The 27268-nt window shown below is 40.0% G+C and overlaps 1 protein-coding gene across 1 annotated transcript; it reads right to left on the bottom strand.

Moving 5' to 3' along the window:
• Positions 1-3726: 3726 nt before the first annotated feature.
• LOC310989871 (uncharacterized protein) lies at positions 3727-24320 on the bottom strand. The gene is given in 19 exon segments (XM_083977023.1): positions 3727-3897; positions 4066-4116; positions 4228-4309; positions 4544-4625; positions 6249-6382; positions 6478-6586; positions 6848-6965; positions 7326-7399; positions 7401-7486; positions 17386-18363; positions 18933-18951; positions 19232-19353; positions 19974-20061; positions 20145-20238; positions 22078-22253; positions 22364-22570; positions 23276-23494; positions 23621-23837; positions 24253-24320. Coding segments are annotated over 18 exon segments (2892 nt in total). The 5' UTR covers positions 24300-24320; the 3' UTR covers positions 3727-3897; positions 4066-4076.
• Positions 24321-27268: the final 2948 nt, after the last annotated feature.

Raw genomic sequence — 27268 nt, 5'->3', positions numbered from 1 at the left:
AGCGCCAAAAGAGAACAAGGAAAGTAACTTGAACATGCTTGTTAAGTGCTGAAGTTTGTTAGGGTGAAAATTGAATGTTTGCCTTTTACTAACTGAAGTTGATATTGTGCCTTACTGATTGATTAATAAATAAAACAGAACACCAATGTTTTACTGACTGATGAAATAAAGCTGAACCTGTGTCTCTACACTGGAGACTGCAAAGCTGCACACAGTTACCTCATCACCAGAACTAACACTGAACATATATTCTCCACTTTGACAGTACTGTTCAACACTGAATATATCTCACTGATGATTGTTTTATTAGATTGAGCACTTACTCATTTTACCCAATTAAACAAGTTAATCCTGTGTGGTGTTATGTACCTGTTTATGCATTCACTTTAAGTAGTAGTAAAGTTTAGTCTCATGTTTTAACTAACCTATTGTGTCTTATATTTTTGACTAACCCCCTGAGTTTAAAGACAACTGAAACTTGTAAGCAAACCATATAGATTTGTGTTCAGCTTAATTCATAATGCAATGAATACCAGTAACCTGTTTGATCATTCAGAGGCAAAGTTGAGAGCACACAGAGCCACAGTGAAATCAAAACATCTCCAAGGCCGAAGGGAGGAGAGGATGAGAGGCCTGTGGCCTGCTGAATGCAGCATTGTGACGAAGAGCTTTAATGGTCTGTATTATCTGCCCTGACCCCTCAAACACCTGGGATGGAAAGTTATGTCAGTGTAGGGAGGGTTTGTTGTGTTTCAGGCCCAGAGGTTCGTGTGCTGGGAAGATGGGACCAGCCTGTGCCAGCCAGAGGGCAGCCACTCCCCACCTGTTTCTGACCAATAAGAGTTAATTACACACACTTGCACCAACAAGATTTAACTTTAAAACCAGATTAAATCATGGTTTAAATTTAAATTCTGTTGCACTAAACTTTAAACCTAGTTCAAAATTAAGACAGATTAGATTTAAACCTCCCTTTAAACCTCAGTTTAATTTTTACTCTAAATTAAGTTTAATTTTAATCCTGTTGCACCACAACTTTAAACTCCAGTTTAAACTGTGATCTAGGGTTAATTTTAAACTGACAGTGGAGGAGGTTTAATTTTTTCAATGGCTGCATTTTTGAGGTGGAGTGAGCAAAATTAATTGAGAGACAGGCTCTGTCTCTCAATTTTCTCTCTTTTGCTTTGTTTTGCTGCGCACAGAGACGTTTCTGGGCGGAGAGAGACGGTGTTTTCTCTGACAACGCTCAGGTGAAGCTACTGCAGCAGAGTAGGAGGCTCAGGGCTGCTAGCAGCACTAGCTGTCTCTGATGCTAACGAGTACTAGCACGTCTCTCTCTCTCAGCAGCAGTCAGGAGGACAAAAGAAAGAAATACAGTCTGAGTGAAGCGCTGGAGCTTGTTGTGATATTTACTCCAAAATCGTATATTGCTATAATGGTTGGGATATTGACATTTGCCTTAGACATATGATAAGCTCGTGACAATCAGTTTAATAATGAAGCATGTAATCAACTTTACTATAATTGGTGTAATTACTGTGTTTTGCTCTTACAGCCCAGAGAATGACATACACATGACAGGGGAAGTAGCAGATACACACAGGGACTGAGTGTACTGGTTGTTTGATAAACAATTGGGATATCTGGTCTTCGTACCTAACTGTGATAGTCAGCTGACACAGGGGAAAGCTGACGAATGCGGGGGGTTGCGTGTCTTGTTCTTTTCTCTTTCTCTTGTCCCTTGTTTAATAGGAGCTATCAACAGCTGATCAGCACCAAGCATGAGATTGGGGTCAGACACGAGGTCATGGCGTACGGACTCCAGCCAATGAGGATGCACATTACATCAATTACATCATATCTTGCATTTGTGTAATCAGTAACTATAAAACCGGACAGGGACAGGAGACAGCATCAGACTTCGTGAACTGATGCTGCTGCGGCATGTTGGTCAGGGAAACTTAGTCTGGTCCGGAGAGCTCCGGACCAGACTAAGTTTCCCTGACCAACATGCAGTTTCCCTGACCAACAATCCTCATTGGCTGGAGTCCGTACGCCATGACCTCGTGTCTGACCCCAATCTCATGCTTGGTGCTGATCAGCTGTTGATAGCTCCTATTAAACAAGGGACAAGAGAAAGAGAAAAGAACAAGACACGCAACCCCCCGCATTCGTCAGCTTTCCCCTGCGTCAGCTGACTATCACAGTTAGGTACGAAGACCAGATATCCCAATTGTTTATCAAACAACCAGTACACTCAGTCCCTGTGTGTATCTGCTACTTCCCCTGTCATGTGTATGTCATTCTCTGGGCTGTAAGAGCAAAACACAGTAATTACACCAATTATAGTAAAGTTGATTACATGCTTCATTATTAAACTGATTGTCACGAGCTTATCATATGTCTAAGGCAAATGTCAATATCCCAACCATTATAGCAATATACGATTTTGGAGTAAATATCACAACAAGCTGCAGACCGATGACCGTCGCTCACAACTAAAGCCTCGACTGGTAACAAGTATGAGGACCGTTGTGGGGAGCTAGCTCGATGCTAAATCCGGCTAGTGGTAGTGGTTAGCATCCACCGCTAACACCGTCTTCCCAGCTTGGCTCTCCTGTTTAAAAAACAAAACAAAACATGTGACACCAGAGGCTCCGGTGTTGGTGACGGCGGGTATCGGCCCAGACTATTTTGTTTCCTCTGCGGTCTTGACTGCTGCTGTCAGGGGCAGGATTCTAGACACAGTTGAGCCGCCCAGCTTGAATGTTTTGTTTACAAACTGCAACGAACAAAACTCCATTTCGCGTATTTAATTAGTTTCCTTTATACACACTTGTCCCTACTGATTTAAATCAGTTTAAATATTTAAACTGAGTTTTACTAAACTGAGATTAATTTTAAGTGGTGCAACAGAGCTCTGCTTAATTTTAAACATGGATTAACTCATTTTAAACTGAGTTTTACTAATCTCTGATTAGAGCTAATCTTAGATTAAATTAAACAGCTCTGGCATCAAATCAATAAATGCATACGTTTTCACAAAGTTATATCAGTTAGTACATTGTTTTCAGACTTGGTAAATAAAGATGCAAAAACAGCCACCGCAATCTCTTCCTGGTTTGGTAAATCACATTGCATGCGCTAAATAAATCTATTTGCATCTACTCCTCCCAGTATTTTGCACGTTCTGGCAGAAACGCCCATGTTTACATATTCATCAAGGCAAACACGCTAAATGGATTGCACATGATATTTTGCCCGTTTGAGAGACGCAATCCTCGGTGCGTCCGGTTAGTAGATCAGGTTCCACGTGTGTTTGCACGTGCAATCACGTTTGCACACGTTTTAATACACGCAAACCTTTAGTAAATCTGGCCCATAGTGCAAATTTATTAAAATTAATGTAACGCCTTTGTCTTGGCCAGATGCAAATTGCAGATGACAGAGAATTCTCGCTCTCTTGGGATGGTGGTTGCAGCTAACTGCTTGCAGACTGCGATTTCCTGAACAGGAGAGTTTTTTGTATCTGATTTCCTTTGATGATCCAATTTAATAAATAGTTAACCGGAACGTCGTTGTTTGTCCTCTCTTGGAATAAACGAACACGCAATGTCAGTTTTCCTGTTTTTTCAACCTGACAAGTTGAAGGCAATGGACTTCTTTTGGCTTCTTCAGTTGTAAAGACCAGTGTGAGAAAAAACAAAGACTTTTCCTGGGTTTTTCTTCAACCTCAGCCCTGACATTCGGCAAAGCAAGGCAAGGCAATTTTATTTGTATAGCCCGTTTTTACAAACAGTTTGTCTCAAAGGACTTTACATGGCATCATAACAACATCCTCTGCGACATCGACATTGAGAAAACCAGGCCTCTTCTGTTTCTGTCCGATAAGAAAACCTGAAATATCCAACGGGAGAAGAATAAATGGCAGAATTCTGACACTGAACAAAACCACATTGAGATTGACTGAATCTCTGTCAGACAAATGTGATGTCAAGACCGCTGCTCACACTGAAACACTAAATCCTACTGTCTGTTTGACTCATCAGTTTGGACAAAACTTACCTGCTCACGTGTCATGGACCCAGTGCAGCTGCTGTTGCAGATGGATCAGGCCTAGTGTCATTCAGATTAACAAGAGTAAGAATTATTCAGAATAAAATCAGCTCATAGTTAAAACAAGGCTTTTGAAAAAAATATTGTGGAGACATTTAAGAGAGGTTTTACCCAGTTAGTGATGTTTCTCCATCTGGGCTGCTGTTCATGTCATCATAATGTTTCTTCACCAGGTCAAGCTCTGCTGAAACATCTAAAAAATAAAGTATAATAAATAAAAACTATATATATCCATCTATCTATCTATCTATCTATCTATCTATCTATCTATCTATCTATCTATCTATCTATCTATCTATCTATCTATCTATCTATCTATCTATCTATCTATCTATCTATCTATCTATCTATATGCATAATCTGTTCATTTATTAACATCAGTGAGATAAGTACAATGTATATATATATTTATTTTAATATTCTCCACCTGGGATCGAGTCATCAGTAGTCTTCAGTGACAGCTCAATTGATTTCATCAGGGTTTCCTCCAGCTCCTTCACCACGAACTTCTAATGAAGCAACAAAATCACTCATTACTTTTGTCGTAAAAACTTTAGGCCTGCCTGTGGCAAGTCAAAGAACAAGACTGGAGAGAGTGGTTCAGAGTTGTGCCCCCTGACCAGAAACTGCAGTCAGGGTGCAACAATTAAAAAGATTTGTGTCCCATGTTGAAGTAACTCCATTTGTTGTTTTAACTAGGAATTTACAACATAGATTAGTTTCAGAAACAGAGTTCATCCTGTTGTCCTTCCTCACCCCAAGGTTTATTGCAGTCAGGGTTGAGTAGATCACTTTACAGGTCACTAGTTGGGTTAACCCAAACCATAAAACTACAGAGACTAAGAAAAACTGAGTCACTGAAATTTCATATGCAGAAAATACATACAGTATGTTTTGTGTTTCTCTTTGAATAGCAGTGAAAAAGGAGATTTTGAAAGATGCATATTGTACAGAATAACCCTTAGTATAAAAAGTGACCTAGAATGTGTAAGACAGTCAGACCCCCACCCTGAAATGTTGTCTAGGTTTTCTCCAGACTGAGGGACTGTCTCCCATCACTCTAAAAAGTGTAAACACCTTCTGTCTCCCCTTGACATGTTGTGGGTCTGATGTGAAAAGGTCTAGGTGGCTCATTGTCATGTGAAAAGATGTGATGGTCAAAAGGTCCCCAGGCGGGAATAGCATTCCCTTGTATATTTCGATGGTTATGTGAATTAGAAGTGTCTCTGTTCTGGTTGGATATTTAAGGGAAAGAGCAAGAACCTCACTTTGAGTTGATCTGCTTACCAGAGCTCCCACACATTGTGTGTTGCATTATCTGTTTCTTAAGTATTATTATTATTATTGGCTGTAGTTTGTTTACTTTGTGCATCACAATAAACTGGAATGTTAACCCTTCATTTCTAATATTGCCTTGTTGAGACTTTTGTTCTAAATAGTTAAGAATCTGTAATTTGATATTTATTTGGTCTTTAGTTATATGGTAAATTTCATTTTGGTAACATTCATACCCTTAACCTCTGAGTTGAATAGAAATGATTGAGTATCATGTCCTTTAACTATTGAGTTATATTTTATGACCTCTGAACCCAGGTGTCAGGGCTGTTCTTCTATGTTAAGAAGGTCACTGAATAGTTTAAGTCTATATCTGCCATCCCTGAACTAAGTTAGTCTAAAAGATCTTAGTTATATGGTAAATTTCACTGGACGTTATTCATACCCTTAACCTCAGTTGGACAGACAAGATTGAGAATGATGTTCTTATACCTCTGAATACTTCAACCCAGGCATCAGGGCTATTCTTCCATGTTAAGAAGGTCACTGAGTGGTTTTAATCATACCATCCCTGAACTAAGACTGATGCCACATTTCTTAACAATAGAATTTACTTCTTAAAGGGTTTACATCTTTAATGATTGATTAACTTTTAATTCCCACCAATATTTAAGTGTAAAGTTATTTTTAAATAGAGTCAGATTAAATGAATATTTACTATACTTTATTTTGAAAACCTCATCTTAACACTGGAAAGACAAGATACGCATTGGGGAGATATTATATGTCTCTAGATATTTCCTCCTCTACAAATGTTACTATGGCATTCTGTCTGATATTATACAAAAAGGACAAACCTTCAGGTCATTCAGGCAGAGCAAGAGGGCATCTTTAGCCTGCTCAAACATGGTGTTCTTTGATTCATAAACATGTCTTTCAATGGTGTCCCTCATGTTTTTCAGTACACCTGGTCCACTAAATGTTGCTGCTCCTAGAATAAAAAAGAAAACAGCTGAATATTTATGTATAATCATGATGAATTTACTAGTATATTGACAGTCTATATATCATGATCTTCTTTATTACTTTCGTAACATCCTTGCATGTGTTCCTCAATTTTCTCCGTCAGACTGCGGTAGATTATTTTCTTGTGCTTCCGGATGATTCTGTTGAGTTTTACCTTAATCTTTTCTTCCTTAAAGAGACAACACAGAGTTTAGATGTCTAGATAGATGTATGTAACGGATGTGCACTCACTCCACCCATTAAAGACGTGCTAACCAACCCGCCAAGTGGTTGTCAACCTCTTGGCGAGGAGGTTGGCATCGTCGCCTCCGGTGCGGGAGGTCGTGGGATCGAACCCCACCTAGGGCAGGCCGTGAGAAACACAACGCAGAGGGCCAGATCGACATCGGCTACATGTACACTAGATATCTAGACAGACAGACAGTTTTACCTCTGTCTGTAGAAAAGTCAGTTGCAGCTCGACCTCTCTGTACTTCTGGATCAGACTTTTTGTGTCAAGTGTAAATGCAGCGATGGCTCCATTGAATGCTCCACATTCTCTTTCATTTCTGAAACATGTCAACAAGTTTAAATGTTTAATATATATATTTATGACTGTTAAAGTAGCACTAACACAAATTCCAATTCTTTGTATCGCTACTCGATGGGGCCAGTGGTGCAGCGCATCAGATATAAACATCCTCGTCCTCTTGGCTTTCTGTGTCATCTCATCACTCATTCAACAGGTTCCTGAAGATGCTTCTTATGAACCCCTCTGAAAAAGTCTTTCGGGTGAGATTTGTAACATCTTCAAGAACCCCAAACAAGTCCAGAGAGCACAATCTCTTAATTCTAGACAGTCTCTCTCTCTCTCTAGATTGAAAATGGACCAACAAAGAGTTTTGTGTCCTCAGTGAATAACTTCTTACGGGAAAGTCTTTCTGAACTCCTCATCAATGCTGTTGGTCAGGAACGAACTCAGCTTCTCATTGACGTTTATTTGTCTCTGTTTTTTTTGTTTTGTAGGTGCCGTTGTTCTGAACAACATACTTTAATGTCTTGTGAAAACTGCTACCAGCCAAGGCCGTAGCTACCATTGAGGACACCGAGGTCATGACCTCGGTATTTTTTTCGGCCTAATGAATGGAAAAAAAAAAAAAAAAAGTGCAAAGTATTAGGGAGGACAGATGGAAGGTGACTGAGTGACTCCTCTCTTGTCCAAACAATTCCGGTAGGCCTATAATGCTCTTGTTTATTGACGCCCTCACGTACGCTGGTGTTTGTTTATGGTCGCGGGAAAAAAGGCGATTCATTCGGAAAAAGCGAGTGATACAGCGCGTCGCGGAGCCTGCGTGCATGGAGGAGAAGGCTACTGAGTGAGTTGGCTCTAGATAAACTGCTCTTTCCAACCAGTTGTTACACTGTAAAAGTTTCGTACATACGTGCACTTGAAGCGCTGTATTATTTCGGGACGGAACCTCATGTATGCGGAGAAAACAGCTGTTTAATAGCGTCAATTCAGCGCCGTTTACTGTCTGTGTCCTGCACTATGCACTAGTTGAGCTAAGTGGGGGAGAGCAGAGACCTCTTTCCTGCAGATACTATACTGAGGGGGCATCTGCACTGTCCATTCTTCCATCAACTTTATGTGAAAAGCACAGTGACATGATAAATTTTATGTTTACAGACAGGGGCGTCACTAAGTTTTAAGGACAGGGGGGCTTAGCCCCCAGGAGATGCACAAGATGTGAGCATATGTGGTGCACAAGCACAAATATTTCACAAACAAAGACTGTGAAATTGTTTCTAAAAAAATTTGGACAGATTTAACAAAGAGCATACGGTGTAAAGTTTAGGCAACCATTAGTTTTATTTCAGTCTTTTTTATTTATTTATTTATTTATTTAGGCCTATTTAAAGAAAGCTAAAACCGGTGAGATTATTACAGACATGTCTGGAGTAGGCTACAGAAGAAAATGTAAAATTTTCATCTCTGCCTAGTAAGAATACTAACAAAAATCACATTAGAGTAAAATCTACCTTTGAATCATGGGATATCAGGCAAATGAATAAGTAATGTGTAGGCTAACTGTGTAAAAGTAGATGCTAAAAAAATGAACCTGAGCAATTTTGCAGCTGTTTTATTATCAGAGATACGTATGTCCAGGTGGAATTTGACCTTTGGAAAACTAATTAGGCTATATTTCACTAATAGCCTGTGTCATAATATTCACTCCATCCAAATACAACTGTTTTTGGCTCATTTTGATTTCACCTAGACCTCTTCATATTTTCCCATTCAAAGAAGACCATACAACCAAAATGAAGTTTGACACCAATATTTTACTAATAAAAAATATGCATAGAAATGTGAAATACTACATAGCTAAACAACGTGAATAACCAATTATAACACAAACCAAAATTTGCTGCAACAAGGAGCAGTCAGATGTATGTTTGTGGTAACTATAAGGAAAAGCAAACAAACTTCCTGGGCCTGTTTCAAAGTGAGGAACACAGCCGACGCTCCAGAAGGAAGTCACCCAAAAATAGCAGGCTATAGCTATGGTAAAAAAAGAGTGCACATTTCACCCTAGAAACCTGTTAATCTTTATGTTAAAGCAATACTTACCTTTCTGGAACTTTTGCACATTTCTTTGTCTAAGTTAAAATGCTATTAATAATCTGATGATACATTAAAATGTAAGAGAAACCCAACAGGGTTAAAAACTCATCATTTTTTCATTCTCATATAATTCTGAGAAAAGTCTGACCAGTAATATTATTCGGTCCGATTAATAAGATTTGAAGAGCGACCGAACCTACTTAATATGTAATCACTTTGCGCACCCCTCTCCTCCTCTCCCCCCTCCTGACCAGGAAGAACGCTTATTGACACAGAGCAGTAGCAGGACACAGAGAGCAGAGGAGACTAGAGTCACAACACACACTAGAAAGAAGGTTTTTGGAAATGAATAGTTTTTTAAAAGACCAATAACTGCAGCCGCAGCTGGTCGTGGAGTTTCATGTCTGATATTGTAACGTTGATAGTGATCAGCCCCGAGTGATAGGTAAACACAGGAAGTCACATGTGTCTATAAAGCATCCAGTGCTAACGGCTAGGGGGCTAGGCTACTGTTAGCTCCCTTAGCTCTGTGAGTTCTCAGCGGTCCGGACCCGGTTGAACTCCGGACCGGCGCGGCTCGACTCGGCTCGGTCTGGATTTATTTTCGGCCTGAACCAGCGCATCAGGTGGCGCTGGTCCGGCCGCCAGCCCGGCTCGTTGAGAACTGTATCTGTAACAATCACTTCCCCTGCGTCTCCAGTAGCAGTAGGCTAACAACAGTTTATTATAAAACTCATCAGTCATCATCACTGAGTCCGTTTATACGGTTTAAAACTCCGGTGTTGTGTTTGTTTGTGTTGTTCCCGTTTCACTCGCGTTCCTGTTCTGTTTACCGTTGCCATGCCAACACATGCAGCAGGGAGGGAGGGGGCTCGTGGAGATGCGGCAGGAGTGAGAGGTGGGTGGGACTTGTGAGGGAGGTGGAGCTGTTGATTTTCAAATGTTTGTGCTGTGCTGAGTGAAATGCCAGATCGGTAAGTATTGCTTTAACAACCAGGACCTTCACATTGCATTTCAGACTTTTTTTTCTCGAGCTGGAATTAAACTTTATAATATAATATTTTTGCTACTCTGTGGCTGCTACGAATGTGAGGAGCTAGTCTACTGTTTGTAATAGGTGGTGTGTTCTCATCAGAATTCAGTGAAGTTGGTCTTCTCTGGATGATCACTAGTGATGATAATATCATAAAAAATGGCATTAATCTAATATGATGTGTGTAGTTTTTATCTGTCAAAGTGCACCAGATTGAAGCCTTTTTTTTTTTTTAATTTTCTTTTTATTATTTTCCTTTTTTTTTTTTTAAGTAGACAGTACAAATAAAACAAACAATAACAAGTCAACAGACAGGGTCATCAGTAGCCAGGTGGGAACCTTGACATTCAGGTATGTTATACAGTATAGCAATGGATCGCTCAGATAAGAAAAATAAAACAGAGTCACATTAGAATCATCATGGGATATCCATAGTCTATTATCACTATGTCTCAGAGTCCTTCACAGTTGCCAGTGTTCCTCGGGCCCCATCGGGGTTCTCCATGAGGCCTCAGTCACAACCATGGGTAGCAACAGCAATAATAATAGAGTAATAAAATAAAATAAATAAATAATAATAATAAAAGGGGGAGAAAAAATAATAAAATACAATATTATGCACGGTTTAAGTAATGCTTCCATTTCCTCCAACCTTTTGTATATTTGTCAACAGCACCTCTTAGAGAGAGGGTAATTTTTTCCATAGTGTGGATTTCTTTCACTAATTCAATCCATTCTATTATTGTTGGGGGTTCTTTGTCCAGCCATTTCCTGGTTATACATTTTTTACTGCTTACTAGTAATATTTGCAACAAATATCGATCATGTTTTTCCAGTCCTGTTGGCAAGTTACCTAAATAAATGATGCTGAAATCGAGAGTAATCTTTAGGCCGGTTATTAATCTAATTTCTGTCGTCACATCTGTCCAGAACTGGACTACAACCGGACACTCCCAAAAAATATGGAAGTGACCCGCAGACATATTACCACATTTTCTCCAACAGTGACTGTGTTCAGGATTTTTTGTTTGTGATTTTTTTATTTTGGGTGTTATAAAGAACCTTACGATGTTCTTCCAGGCAAACTCCCTCCAAAGATCAGAACTGGTAGTTATGGATTGTGTGTTACAGATATTTAACCATTCATCGTTGGTTAGTGTTATGTTGGTTTCTCTTTCCCATCTGGATTTAATGTATAATGTGGATGTACCTCTCTCCAATTGCAGTGCTGAGTAAATCAAAGAGATTATTTTCCTATTCTTATTACCCTTATATGCATCAACAAATATCTTTATCAGAGTCACACCCATCTCCCCGGTGGTTTTAATATTCTTATCAAAATAATTCCTCAATTGGAGATATCTAAAAAAATCTTGTTTCTCCAAACAGAATGTTTCTTTGAACCGTTGAAAGCAGTCTAAGTGATTGTTAGATGATATCATACAATAGGAGGTAATACCCTTAGTTATCCAGTGTTTAAACCTGTTATCTAGCTTTGCTGGGGTGAATTCAGTATCATATGCAATCCACCGTAGTATTCTTGCATTTCTTTCAATTCTCCCCTTTTTAAGTTGTTTATACCAAATGTTTAATGGTACAGTGGTCCATGTGTTCAGATTTTCTAAATATTTTTCCTGTAGCGTTCTGTCCCCCACAAGAGCTTGGAGAGGTACCTCTATCTGATTTTGTTCTAGGTCCTTCCATTTAGCTTCATATTTTGGGTCGCACCAATACACTAAGGACCGCAATTGTGCTGCCTTATAATAATCTTCCAGGCAAGGCAACGCTCTCCCGCCTTTATTTTTAGGAAGCTGTAGGGTCTGGAATTTAATCCTGGGCCTTTGTTTTCCCCAAATAAAAGAGGATATCATTTTATTCCAATTATTGAATTGTTTAGGGGGTATTTCAATGGGGAGTGATTGGAAAAGAAAGAGCAACTTTGGTAATATACTCATTTTCACTGCATCTATTCGGTTATACATGTTCATGGGCAACAGTGACCATCGGTCCAGGTCAGCTTTAATACTCGCAGTTATAGGGTTGTAATTGAGATCGTAGATGGTTGAAAGATCTTTCGGTATTTGAACCCCTAAGTACTTCATTACTTTATCTTTCCACTTGAAATTACACAGTTTATTAATTCTATCTGGTGGTTTATAATTAAAGGTAAGTGTTTGTGTTTTGCTTAAATTCAGTTTATATCCTGAGTACCAACCGAATTCTTGGAGAAGGGACATTAGATTGGGCAGGCTTACGTTGGGATTAGTAAGAGTCAAAAGGATATCGTCCGCATATAAACAGATTTTATGCTGTGAATCTCTAATCTGTACACCTGTTATATCATTGGCTTCCAGGGTTGGGGAGTAACGGATTACATGTAACGGCGTTACGTAATTAAAATACAAAATATGAGTAACTGTATTCCGTTATAGTTACAGTTTAAATTGATGTATTCTGATTACAGTTACTTTCTTTTTTTAAAAAGGATTACTTGGATTACTTTAGCCTGCCGCACACGCAGGTTGCACTGACGGACGCTTGTTGCACTGTGGCGAAGTTATAAGGGAGAGGGACGGACAAAACTCGTCGGCCGTCACTGGTGAAGTTGGCTTCATTTTGGTAGTGGCGCTATCGGGATGCCCAGCATATTCCTCTTCAATGTCCGGTCTCTGGTAAACAACAAGAATGAACTGCGACAGGATGACGTTTTTTAAAAGGATCCTGGACTGTCATGTAACGTCAGTCACGCTGTTTCCAAAACCACACCGACTTCAGCAGTAAGTTTACAGTAGGCCTAAGTCATTTAGACTGTAAAAAAGTTTTTGTGTCACACTCGCCCTGCTCATCAAGCTGTAACAGATCCGACCCGCAGTTGTTGAAGCCCGGACCCGACATGGACCGACACACTAGCATTAATTATTACGAGGCGAGGCCGGCCAAAATAAAAAAATAAAAAAGGAGATGACACCCGAGGCCCAGCCCGGCCTGACGACTCAGATTTTCGGCACGAACCAGGGTCAAACCAGCGCGTCCATCACCTAGCCCAAAAGAACCAGGCAGCCCAGACCAGAGAGCAGAGGAGAGAGACAGCAGAGTAACAGGTGTGTGTGTATGTGTGTGTGTGTGTGTGTGTGTGTGTGTGCGTGTGTGTGTGTGTGCGTCTGCCTGCTGTGAAAGATAGGCTAATTCTAGGCTGAAATCAGGACACATCAGCTCTGTGAAGCTCAAGCAATATCTGACAGACAGATGAGATTAGGGCAGATGTGGTGGAAGAAGACAGTGTGGCCTGAAAGAGACACATGGTGAAGCAGAGGATGGATAGTTGATACTTGATGGATCGGTGAAATTATGGTCTGTATGCTTCAGATAGGCCTACATGCTCCGGTTGTGAGAAATGGGGCTATATGTCCAAAACAGAGGCATATCCCTTCTATTTGCTTGTTTTTATTGTAGGTTTTAAAAGATAATAAGTACATTTTGATTCTGCTCTACTAATGTAGCTTGATTGTTATTTATATCTATATGAGGGTTTTCTAATCTTATAAAAATTAAATGTTAAAGCAGATATCAGCTTCACGGCCGTTTCGGCTAATGCTGCGTTCAAGGCAGGCTTTTGAAACCGTAAGTTACAGCTTCAAGTCACAACTACGACTTGGTAGCGTTCCAGGTAACCCGTAGCTCGTGTTTTTACCATCCTGTTGTCTGTGAAAGTTCCCTATAACGGCCACTCGTAACTTCCGACCCGTGAACTCGTACCAGATCGAACTGGTATGACTTCACAGGAAGGAAAAACACAAAGTACGAGTTTCTTTGAACGCACCATGAGTTAGCAGCCCCCGCCCTTGTCAGGCATCAATTGGTCCTCGTGCTACGTCACCACATTCACGCGCATCCCTTGGCTGCACACACAGCCCTTCATGCCGTTCTCTCTCCTCATTGGATAACACTTGTATCCCACAAGGAAAATTTTCTCCTCGGGTTACAGCAGAGCAGAGTGACGGAGAGACTCGTGTTTAGGCTGAAATACTTCATGTAAGTGATTGCTGACGGAAAATAGGACTATTTAGGACTTATATTAACAAAAACATTCCACTGATATCTGCTTTAAGCAAGATTGGCAGAGCAGAGGTGCTGTGGTGTCAGATGTCAGTTTCATATGCACTTATGTAAGTGGCAAAGAATACAACTACACACACACTACACAAGTACTTTGTGTAATTGGGGTTTATTTTGCAGTCTGTATGACCTCTGGATGTCTAGACATTGTATGTCTTTTTGCTTGCAAGCTAGACCACCTTGGCACGACAGGGGCCCCCCGCTGTACGGGCCCCCCAAAATTTTCTAAAATCGCCCGTGCTTCTACACTCACAAACAAAACCTATTTTAAAAAACATGTTTTTTTTTTAGGGTATTCTGCATTAGTAGGAGGTTCAGAGGCTGTAGTCTGAACTGTAGAGCAGAGAAAGCTGCTCAGTTTTAATATAGCCTAAGCCCACTAATTCAATGTGTTTGGCGATAAAAAAAAAACATTTAAATGTGGCTGGATGATCAATAACAAATTAAACTGTGGTTTGACAAATTCAAACACATGTAGCCTATTAATGCTTTTGTTTAAAGCCACGGTAGCCTACAGTAAGATCATGTGTAAGATCATTCAAAGCAAATTCAGTGTCCCAGTCAAAGGCGCTTAGGCAGGCGATTTTAAAGTAATCTAAAAGTAATCCAGAAAGTAATGAAGTTACATTACTTTACTTGAGTAATCTAATTACATTACAGATTACATTTTGGGACATGTAATCAGTAATCTGTAGGGGAATACATTTTAAATGTAACCCTCCCAACACTGTTGGCTTCTCTGACTGCCTGAGCCAGGGGCTCAATAAATAAGGCAAAAAAAGTGGGACTAAGGGGGCATCCTTGTCTGCATCCTCTCTCAAGGAAAACTGATTGAGAAAGGTTTCCATTTATTTTAATTCTGGCTGAGGGGATGTGATAGAGAGATCTCAAACATTTAATTATTTGATCATTAAAGCCGAATCTTTTAAGGGTTAAATACAAATATTCCCAGCGAACCGAGTCAAAAGCTTTTTCGGCGTCCAAGCTAATGACTACAGATTCAATATCATTGTTTCTTATATGATCAACAAGGTGGAGTGCCCGTCTCACATTGTCTTGGGTCTGTCTGTGTTTAACGAAGCCCGTTTGGTCTGTATCTATGAGGTCTGGGATTATATCTTCCAATCTTTTGGCTAATATCGATGCAAATAATCTGTAGTCAATATTCAAAACAGATATTGGCCTGTAGGAACTGCAGTTTGTTTTGTCCTTACCAGGCTTAGGAATTACTGAAATTACTGCTTGTCTCCATGACACAGGGGGTTCTCCGCCATTGAGAACATAGTTAAAACTTTCTTTAAGCATCGGTAGTATTATTTCCCTGAATAATTTATAAAATTCTGAGGGGTAACCGTCAGCGCCTGGCATTTTATTTGACTTAAGATTTGAAATGGCCTTATTTATTTCTTCATCTGTTATCTCTCGGGTTATTATTCTGTTCTGCTCTGTTCCTATAGATGGTAAGTCCAAGGATGTCAGGAACTCAGATATAGCTCCTGTTTCAGACGCTTCAGGTTGGGCATATAAATTTGTGTAATACGTCTCAAATGCTTTTTGTATATCTTCCAATTTATGGTATGTCTTATTAGTTTGGGGATCTTTTATTTTATGTATACACCTCTCTGTCTGTTGTTTGCGTATTCGCCACGCCAGGAGTCTCTTGGATTTGGGACCATTCTCATAGAAATTTTGTTTGATGAACTTAGCCCTTTCAGATATCTGCTTTTCATAAATATTATTTAAGGTTTGTTTTGTATTTAAAATCTGTTTTAGGACATCAGGGTTGTTATTTACTATGTGTTTACTCTCCAAATTTTTTAATTTTTCAGTCAGATCCTTAATTTGTTTATCTCTTTCCTTTTTCTTTTGGGCAGACCATGTTATAAGTTTGCCCCTCAAAACTGCCTTAGCAGCATCCCAGAGCGTGCTTGGGGACACAGATCCATTATTGTTATAAGTGATATAGTCTGTGATTTCTTTCTTTATATATTTCTGACAGTAAGGGTCGTTCAGAAGATTTGTGTTAAGTCTCCACAAAGTGTCCTTGGGTTTACTATCTAGGTGTAATGTTAAGTATACCCCTGCATGATCAGAAATGTCCCTTGTTCCTATATCACAGTTTACAATCCTATGTCTGTCAAAGTTGGACATGAAAAAATAATCGATTCTCGAGTAAACTGAATGGGGGTGGGAAAAAAAAGTAAAATATTTATCATGAGGGTGTAGGTCTCTCCATATGTCAATCATGCCTAATATTTTAAGAAATTTTTTAGTATATACTGCTTCAGCTCCTATCTTCTTTAATTTATTTGATGAGTCCATGATTGGGCAAAGCTGAGTGTTCCAATCTCCCCCACATATTAACACCCCAGATGTTTCCACCGATATTAGATCAAAGATCTTTTTGATTAACTGTTTATTACTTCCCGGAGGTCTATAGACATTCAGTAAAGTGACTTCCTTATGGTCAATAAAGCCCTTAACTAGGACATAACGCCCTTCATTATCAACAATTTGAGAGGAAAACATGAAGTTTATTCTATTTGAAATTAGTATTGCAACTCCTCTTGAATTTCCCTTATCAAAAGATGAATAATATGTGTTTTTAAAACCCATTTTTTTCAGCTTATCATGTTCGATGTCTGGGAGATGCGTTTCTTGCCAAAAGATTATATCCTGTTTTTCTCTCTTCATTTTAGCAATAGTTTTACTTCTTTTTATAGGGTTATGTAACCCGTTTACATTCAGAGTGATAACTTTATATGTTTGATGAATCATCTTAACTGACAAAAGGGAAAAGGTAGTACTTATTCACCTGAATAATCAACCTGACAAGATGACCTGAACAAAACAACTTCTGTCTGTGAATCAAAATAGAACTGAACATATAATTACACATTACAAACTCAAATGACTTCCACTTCTGAAGTATGAACTCAACTTCAAAGTTCGGTGGGGAAACCCTTAACCATGAAGGGACCCCTGCCTGTGCATTCTGGTGTCTCTGAATAATGGTGTTTACATTCAGAGCAGTGCACATTACAAGGCAAGCATAATTTCCCTGCTTAACGGTCGTTTTTAAATGTAAGGATAGCATAGGACAAATCGCTTAATGTTTTTTTTTTTTTTTTTTAATTACACCCTCATATTGCTTACCGGTCTCTTACGTCTGTTTATTTACACCTTAACGTTCATGTAGCATCCGGGTTCCGACGGAATGTTTTTAGTTTCTCCTGGATGTGTCTCAGGTGATCACGGCGCGGTCTTGCGCCTGCTTTTTCCCAGGGGGGTTGTCTCGGTCCTGTCGCGGCTGCGGGTCCGGACGCGGATGCGGGTGCTGGTCCCATGGCGGCCGCCCTGGAACTGTCCAGTGTATATCCTCTCTTCTTGAGATCATCCGTTGCCTCCGCTGCGTCGTTGTAGAAGACTGGTCCGGTACTGAAAAACACTTTCAGTTTTGCTGGATACAGAGTCTGGAAGCGCAGCCCGTTCTCTTTCAGTATCTTCCTGATGCCGGCGTAGGCTTTCCTCTTTTTTAGTATTTCGGTTGGGAAGTCCTGTTCAAAAAACACTCTTTTTCCCTCGACAGTAATTTCCCTCTTCTTCCAAGCGGCTCGGAGAACCGTTTCTTTTGTTTTATATTCCTGGAAGTAGATTACTATCGACCTCGGACTGGACCCCTCCGGTGGTTTGGATCCGAGAGACCGATGGCAGCGCTGTATCCCTAGTCTGGGCTCGGAAAGAGATAGTTGGGACCTGATGAACTTCTCCACGTAGTCCTGTATGCCCTCACCTTCAGACCCCTCGGGGATTCCATGGATGCGTATATTATTCCGGCGGGAGCGGGCCTCCAGGTCAGTGAGCTGGGCCTGCATGCTCTGCTGGATTTCCAACGTGTGTGAAAGCAGCTCACTGATCTCGGCGCTCTGCTCCTCCACAGCTCCCACTCGTTGCTCCGCTTCTCCCACTCTCTCCGTTATTTCTTGTAGGTCAATACCAATAAAGCTGAGCTTCTGGTTGATTTCCTCTCTGAAATCCGTCAGTTCTTTCTTCAGTACTCCTAAAGTCTCGGAGTGTTCTTTCTTCATGTCTGTGCGGATCGCTTTTATCTCGGCGATGATGTTAGCTTGAATAGCATCCATGTCCTCTCGCTTAGCTTGGTTGCTAGCAGTCTCGTTGTCGTCTTCGTTTTCTGACAAATTGTCGTTGATACACTGGTCCTGTTGCGATTTTCCTTTCGTCTTATTTTTCGTGCCCCCTCCCATGTTCAAACACGTGTTTTTTAGACTTACAACGCTGATATCTCAGAGGGGTAGAGAACGACCATGCAGGAGCTCGTGTGCTACGCTGTTGCTCGCTTCAGCGCCATGCCGGAAGTCCCAGATTGAAGCCTTTTAATATAAAATCGCCCCAAATTTCTGACGCCACCCCCCCGCGCACCACAACTATGACCTCGGTATTTCAAAAATCCTGGCTACGGCCCTGCTACCAGCACCTGATTTTTGACCTGCAGCCTTTTTCTGAAACAAAACAGAAAAAAAATGTTGTATTCTTTGTATGAAGTTCAGAATCAAAATCATCATCAAAGTAGTACAAAATACATACAGGATATAAGATGGACTTCAACTTTGCATCACATGAACTTTTTGATTGTTCAACCCCCTCAGTGAGGCATCTTTCAAAAGCCTCATAAGCCTCTTCCATGGGTTTTCTGACTTTATCAAGTTCCCGCCTCATGTTTTCTTCAAGCTCTCGGCACACCACCTGTTTTTGTTCCAGCCTGAAATCAAACACACATTTATTCATAACACCCTGTTGTTCTTGAGTATGAACAGTGTTTAATTACTGTTAATACACAGCCTCTCTAAAGTAACCCATCATCAGTAAATCAACAACCTTGATGAACAGATTTTCTGTAGGGGTGACATCACATAGAAACGTATTTAACTAATATAGTTGTCATAGCATTTGAGCATAGTTTATTTTCTTATTAATCTTAATACTTCCTGGAAATACTATAAATGACAAAACAAAATTAAATTTTTATGACTAGAACGTACCACTTCCCTGCATCTGGCCCCTTGAATCAGAGAGAGAATCCCATACGCTCCAGACACATAGTTTGATGTCACTGAGTGATAGGCGTTCAGAGTTTGTAGAGATTCCTGAAGTTTGGGTATTTCTGTGAAATTTAACAGTAAGCGTATCATTAGTTCTGACAGGCCATGACATCAAGCTCTAAATCAGCACAGCGTAGCAACACCGAGCAGATCAGCTGATGGCTCAGCTGACTCCCCGTGGCTGCTTCCTATTGGGGAATTGCATTCAGAGCGAGCTATTTAAACTGCTCTAGCCCGACGTCACCTCCCTCGCTGCTGCTTCCTCTGCCAGCATTTTTGCAACCCACCTCCACCCCAGCTCCTCCTGTTATCTGTCATGAACCTCATCATTGTATCTTGTTGGTTGCTCTGCTCTGTCTGGGTTTTCTTTGCTGCTGCGCTCTCTGCTATGCCGTTCATGATGGCTCATGAAGGGCAGGAAGGTGTTCTTCCTGCCTCAGGCTTTCCACGCAAGCGTGTGGAAGAGCAGGGTGTCCCAGAACAGTATCATACCGCCACATAACTTGTGCAAGTAATTAAATATTATTTTGACATCGTGGTCCTGACAGAATTGTATTTTACATCTTTACGTCACATAATTTTTGACACATCTAGCCTGTTAGTCTTTCTGGTGTACAGTGATTAAACTAAAACCAAATGTGTGTTTCAGCGATAAATCTTCTGTCATGGAGTCTTCACCTACCTGTGTCGTCTCGTTGTAGATATTTTCTTTTCAGAAACTCCTTGGAGCTCACTGTGAACACTTGGAAACACTCTTCACTGAAGTGTTTCTGAAAAATCACAATGGGTTTTGATTTTACAGTAACGTCAGACCATCAGTCTGTAAGCTTTTTTCTGTGTCCATATAACTCACCTTAATCTTTTTGTCTTTTCTGAATTCTGACATCACTGTTTGCTTGGCTTTCAGATTTCTCTCCAGTATGAGATCACGAAGAGCAGCTGCTCGACTGAAAAAAGATTTGTAAAGTAAAGAGGTGGAACCTCATACAGTGTTCACTTCCACCTCAGTATTGTCCAAGATTTTGTCTACCTGGTTTCTCATCTCTCTCCAGTCCTCCCATCCTCTGAGCTACAGAGTCCTGAACTGCAATTGTGGACCACCCTCTGCTGTCTGCTGCTGCATTTAACTTGTGATAGATTTTGTCTGCACTTTTTGTGCTCCCTCTCTTGACTTGATATGGTACAACCACATATAATTTTAGCTTGAGTTCTTGCCCACAGCATTCATTACTGTTACTGTTACCATCCACACGAATACGCGGCCTCACCGAATCCGATCTTTTTCTTAATCGTTTTGAAAAAAAAATCTCCGTAAACACGGCATCGTTTTCAGAAATATCTACGTCCACACGGATCCAGTGAAAACGACCCAAAATGCTGTAGTACATACTCCAGTGGGTATGACATCATCGTTTCAGAAAAAAATCCGTATTGGCCGTCCAGACGAAAACGCTGGGGCGGCGTTTTCAAATTTTCCCACTCTGGGACCCGTTTTTAAAAAATACAGTTTTTACCCCCCCGAAAACGCCGTATCCATGTGGATGCGAGGCCGATCCGATAAAGCAGCCTTTCTCAAAGTGGGTGCCGCGGCACACTGGGGTGCCGCCTGACTGCGTCAAGGGTGCCGTGAAAAAAATACCTCTTCTGACATTTGATAGAATAGCCTACATTCTCTTTACGCAAATGGGGCGTGTCCACCGGACGCCCTTTTAGCGCTCTGGGCGTCTACTTTCCATTCAGATCCTATGGAGCTCGGAAAAAAGCTCTCGGCGCTTTCTTTTTGTGTCGCGGCGCTCAGAGCGCTCAGAGTTTAAATATGTTCAACTTTTGGAACAGCGCTGCACTTATCAAGCGGCTCGGACATGAGGCGGCTCGTTTCGGCAGCGTTCAGAAAGAGAGAGAGAGAGAGAGAGAGACCACTCCGTGGACACGACCGTTGGTCACGGGCGGGGGGGGCCGTGTCCAGTGGACACCGGACGCTATGAAAAAATGCGTAGTACCAGACACACGTCTCACATTGATGGTGAGTCAAACCCCTCCTCTCTCCAGTGGATCTGTGTCCGCTCTGTTCCGACTCCGGTGCGTTTGATGTATAAAAACACTCTGCTGCACACGGTGGGAATTCTCTGATTGTTCGTAACGGAGTCAGAACGGAGCGGAGACGCCGGTGGATATTCATTAGAACGTGTGCCTGCGCTGCTTCCTCTCACATTGCGGATTATTGTGTGCGTGCATATGTAGGCTACAGAGGCACCTATGCATAAATACTGTAATACTGTCCCATCTAAATAAACAGGACATTTACATTTAGGCTATGCAGTGTCATTTTGAATTATATTTCACACAGGGGTGCCGTGAGATTTTATGCACTTTTGAAAGGTGCCCTGACTGAAAAAAGTTTGAGAAACACTGCGATAAAGTATTTATCCAGATTCGAAAAAAACGGATTCGTATGGACAGGGCCTAAGAACAACTGTTCACAATGGCCTCCTGTGAGTCCAACGACTGTCGTTATAACACAGTAGAGCACTAACGAAGTCGAAACCAACTTCCCACCAACGACTGTCGTTGGCACATGGAGCACAAAGGGTTCCAGTGACATCATCGGCCTTGTGAACGCCGTCACAAGAGGTTAAATACCTGGATCTCCACACCAGATAATTGGACCAGTCCCATCCTGGTCAGATGCGAGCATGAACTAGTGAAGCCTCTTAGATGAAACGTCTTCCTAGACAAATAACCAAGTCCAGTTTGCTATTGATTTAAATTTCTTTGGGGATACTTACTGATCATCTGAATCTCCAATATGGTCAGACTTGGTGCAGATAAAGTGAATGCACTGACACTCGCCACCATTTCCCATGAGGCTACAGGCATCCTCCAGGATCTCCCAAGCTTCTCTCTCTGATGCTGCTCGATTAATTTCAGTCACAATCCACACAGTAGAACAACTTCCTACAAGCTGCAGAAGCATAACAAGACAATTATGAGAAATTGATTCAATGCTCAATGCCACAGTTTCCAGATGAGACAGTAAAACAGCATAAACAGCAGTCTATGGGAATAAATTACCTCTTTCCACATTTTGTCTCTGCTTTTGTTACGATCTCCATTTCCAGGAAGATCCACAAGTGTGACATGCTGGAGAAGTTCCTTATCAGGCACCTTGACAGTCACACACTTCACCAGTGGCCAGTACCATCTCTTGACTACATTGTCTTGTCCCTCTTCCAAGTTGCTTCTTGTGTATTTGACAAATTTTGCAGATAGTTCTTTGGCCTGTGATAAATAATAAAGTAAGGTAAGACAATGCAAATTGATTTTTATGTTGATGCACATTCAAAGTTGCTGACAGGATCTGATACATGTCAACACCAATAGGTTTATATGAGTCTAACATTTAATAAAAAGCACTACACTTTTTTTCATGAAACTTATTTTGAAGAACCATACATGCCTGTCCATGAAAAAACATATTTGCAATAGTTAAGCCTATGGTGAATACATGGGGCAAACACGTTTTCAAGATCTTATGACATATTTTTCAGATGATAACAGGCTTAAAGCCCCTACAAAGAACTTTCATTTTGTGTTGATTTTGGCGACCCCTATGGACAAAAGGGGTAGTGTTTTGCTAGAATTAAGATTGCATTTCCCATGAGTTCTAGCGTGTATTGTCGTAAAGATTCTTAAAATAATATTATTTTGATTAGCCATGGCGGAGAAACAAGGTGCAAGAAGCTGTTTTGGGCAAATTACTTTGGAAAAGTATTTGAAATACTAGAAATAGCTCATCTTCCCACTGATGGCCTCATTTGCTGCCACACAGAGACATCAGCAGAAAAGAGAGACTTTTGCATATCCAGTTAAAAGTTATTTGTAGGCGCTTTAAACTATGACTGATTTGATGTAACTGTTAAAACCTTGAACCTGTTTTATTGTTAAATACTCAATGTGCATGTGACTTGCTTTAGTCTTACTTACTGATTCACATGTCAAAATCTTCTTCTTGTGTAGGAGAAACTCTGGGATTTCTCTGAAATGTCTGTCCTCCATGAGGTTTTTAGTTGACATGTTTCTCCATTCTTCTCCATACAGAGCTGTCAGCTTTTCACAATAATCATCATCATCATCATCTATCTTTTCCTGATCGGCATCATCCCTAAGAATATGCTCCAAGGGCCACAATTCATCTTCCCACTCCTGAAAAACAAAAATAATTATGTTGAATTTCATCAAATGTGAAATAATGTAACCAACAATTATTCTTTTGCAGCTAAAAAGTACATTTTTAACTAATTTCAAGTGAAGACAGGTGGTGTACTGTACCTCTTTTGTGATGAACTCAATTTCTGCTTCATACTTTGTGTTGACCTTGTTCGCCTCCACTTTAATCATGACTGAGGTACATGCACTGACACTTCCAGAGGGCAGAAGGTTCTTCACTCCAATGACGGCATTTATCAGAGAGCTCTTTCCAGCTCCGGTTTTACCAAACACACCGACCAGCTCCCTCTTGTCTGTCTCCAGATCACGGATTTTAGACCTGATGTACGAGAGTGGTTTTAGGTCAATTATGCTTCTAATGACTAATAAATTAACATGTAAAGGGTTACTCATGGAAATTACCATTATCACCACTTATGTCATTCAGTTTTTTATTTCATTTTTTTATCCTACATCCTACAACATTTCTTTTTTGCATCAGTGTTCTTCCATCCAGAGTGGTAGCCTACAGTAATTGTGGGGGTCAGAGAAATTCCCAGTGGTATGTTTGGTTTGTTAATTAAGAGAGACAATACAAATAATATGAGACAAGACTCAGTAATTCTGTGAGCTTGTGAGTGAAGGTCAGGATAGTTTCATATGAAAATGACTGATAATATCCCCATGGCTTGAATTTCCAGCGGGTTGTGATGTGCTAGAAAATAGAAAACTTCACTTAATAACTCAACACTTACTTGAGGAAAGCATTGAGCTTTGTGTTTTCTTCCTTTTGTAGTCTCATATAAACATAGTTTATTATGTTTTTCACATCAGAGAGTATGACTTGTTCTGTCAGAGAAAAAGTGAAAAATTATTAAACAAGAAGCATGAACAGTTTTTCTATTAATGCACAATGAGGTTAACTTGATACACAAAACTGGAGGAAAATAGTGAATCCTCAATGTTCATATTCATAAGTGTCCACATTAACATCCAGAACATGTTATGTTGGTATAGATGCCTGCTTTCTGAAAATCTGTAAATTGGGGCATCTACTGTTGACTGGTTTACATGTTCTGATGAGACACTGACCAGCCAGGGAAAAATTATTTTCTGTGGCCAAGGTATGAGACTAATATGTGATATAGTATAATGAACAACAACATTTCTTTATATATTGGGTCATAGATTTCCATAGACTGTAACATAATTACCTCCATATGATCCCAGTCTTTTGTCACATCTTCGTTTACTGGCTGGTGACTGAAAGCTGCTCGACTCCCCCTGAAGATCCAACGTTCTCTTTCCTGTCTCACCTGCATTACATGTGCCACTGGTGGAGGGCAATACCTGAGGATGAACACACATATTTCACTCCTAAAACATTGTTTAAAACATGACATTGTGTGAATATAATTTCAGACAGGCACTGTCCCCTAACAAAGCTCTGATTACACACTAAAAGTTCAGTGATATTTTTTAATTGACTTGTTACGTATATGAACGTACGTATATGTGTCCCTAGCCTGGATGAGTCTGACAAACCCCTAGGAAGCAGAGTCCAGAAAAGGCCTAACAAGTGTCAGCATTTTCCTCAGTCAACAACACTTGATGTAGTGAGACAATTGTTCAGTCATGACTTCCTAACTCAGGATACTACACTGCCATAAATTAATAATATGCATGAGAACAGAGAAAAGTTCCCTTACCATATAACTGTAAAACTCTGTGTTGTTCTTACCTGAGAAGAGTCAGTTGCCTCTACATGCTTCTGTTGGCACAAAAGATAAAATGTAACTTGTAAATATTCAGATGCCACTGAAAATAAAATACAATCCTTCTGTTGAGCTACAATAAATGTCTGCACTCAACTTACATGAGGAGAAGAAACAACTGTTTCATGATATGTGGTCTGTTGGTCTGCCTGGTGACAAAGAGAAAATAATTGCTAATCAATGACAGTAAATAGATGTATTTTTAAAATTCTAGTAAATGCCACGAGTTTATTTGTGGCTGTCATCAGGACTGTAAACAGCTGTAACTGTAACAGTATGAAGTTAAATTTAGTAGAAAGTACCTTTACAGTGCAGAACATTACCTTTTATAACTTGAGCCTCTTCCTAAATTTTGACCGTGGTCCCACTTGTGTGATCAGGTTATCAATATCCTGATCATTAAGACAGTATAGACTTTCTGCATCAATGCCTTGATCTGTAATTGACAAGTAATATTCAGTTGAATAACAGTCATGCAAAAACAAGTAATTAACAACTTACTGCAAATGTCTGTTACATACAGTAGGGAGTGAAACAGATGCAGGAACAGCTGTTTGTTTTAACTTTAAGAACATGTCAGACTCACTAAGAGAACAGTATTTGTAAAACCTTACCTTTAAATGTCTCTATCAACTCACTGAGACCCCATTCAGTTAATTTGCAATGAACAAACTCGTCCATGTTGAAGAACAGAAACTAAAATTTAAAGAACATATAGGAACAATATGAAATCAATTATTAAAGATGGACATTTGTGAGATATAATGAATTATATTTATGTGAATTTTAACGTGCAAAATCAAAATCCAGTGGGATGTTCATTTATCAACTGTTGATTGAGCTGTATTAGTTCAGTTCAAGTTCAAGTAGGTGACTCAGGAAACTGCACTCCCTTTTACTACATGTCACAACAAGTCACGTTGTTCCACTGTAAAATGTAGTAAAACAATAATCTGTTGTCTGGACCAACTGTATGGACAAACAATTTATGTGAAGATAAAATTAAAACACTTTTCAACGTCCAGTTAGGAGGAAATCAGTATATCCACATGAAGTGTATTTCCTCCTATGTCAGTGTCTATTTAAAACAAATGTTGTAGATTTTGCTTCTTAAAAACATGGACTGCAGAATTAAGAAAGAACACGGTAAAATAACAGTTAGAAACAGAGGTGTCATTTTGAGCGTACATTCAGATAGAGTTAAGATACCGGTTAGTTTCAGGGATATATCTACTGAGAAAATATTCAGAAAATACAAATATAAACAGAGAGAAACATCCTAAGACCTCTACACATAGTCCAACTGCCTAATTTAGTGTATTAAGTGGTAAATGTAATGCATTGAAGTTAGTGTACTCACATTTTGTCTGCTCCTCTTTACCACACAAACATGTCTCCACTGGTACCTGACCTTCAGTGCACCCTTTTTCTTATTCAGTCTCCACCTCTCGCCTGCCTTCTCTCCTTCCCGCCCACAGAGCAAGTGCTGCAATTTAACAAAGTAATAGATACATTAGTTGTTCATTTTTACACTGTTACTAAGAGAAAAAGTACAGTGATGATGAACTAAAACTTTGACAAACCAGATTTAAATCATAAATAAAGACATAAATCATATAAGGAATAAAATGTTATTGTTCAGTGTACAGATAAGTGGCAATTAAACACAACAGAAATTGAGTCAGGCGAGGTGAGGAGCAAAGGGCAGGGTGGCAACAAACCATAAAATGAACACGTCAACGAAACCCCACTGACTCACTCCAACAGCTGAAAAAGGAACATAACACACTGGTCCATTTGATTTACAATTAAAACATTTGCATGTGGTGATGAAAGGGAAGTATGGCAATAACAAAAATTATCTTTATTACTCAGATCTCAGAATCACTGAACTAGTGTCAGTGCAGATAAGTTAATATTACTTACTTCACATCAAAAAACCTGAGTCAACATCCAGAGCTAACGGAGTAAATGTCAGGAGTAAATGTGATCATGA

Source organism: Trachurus trachurus (assembly GCF_905171665.1).
Source record: "Trachurus trachurus genome assembly, chromosome: 8".
Lineage (NCBI taxonomy): Eukaryota > Metazoa > Chordata > Actinopteri > Carangiformes > Carangidae > Trachurus > Trachurus trachurus.
The sequence above is the reverse complement of the archived record's forward strand: the minus strand, read 5'-3'. Positions and strand labels throughout refer to the sequence as shown.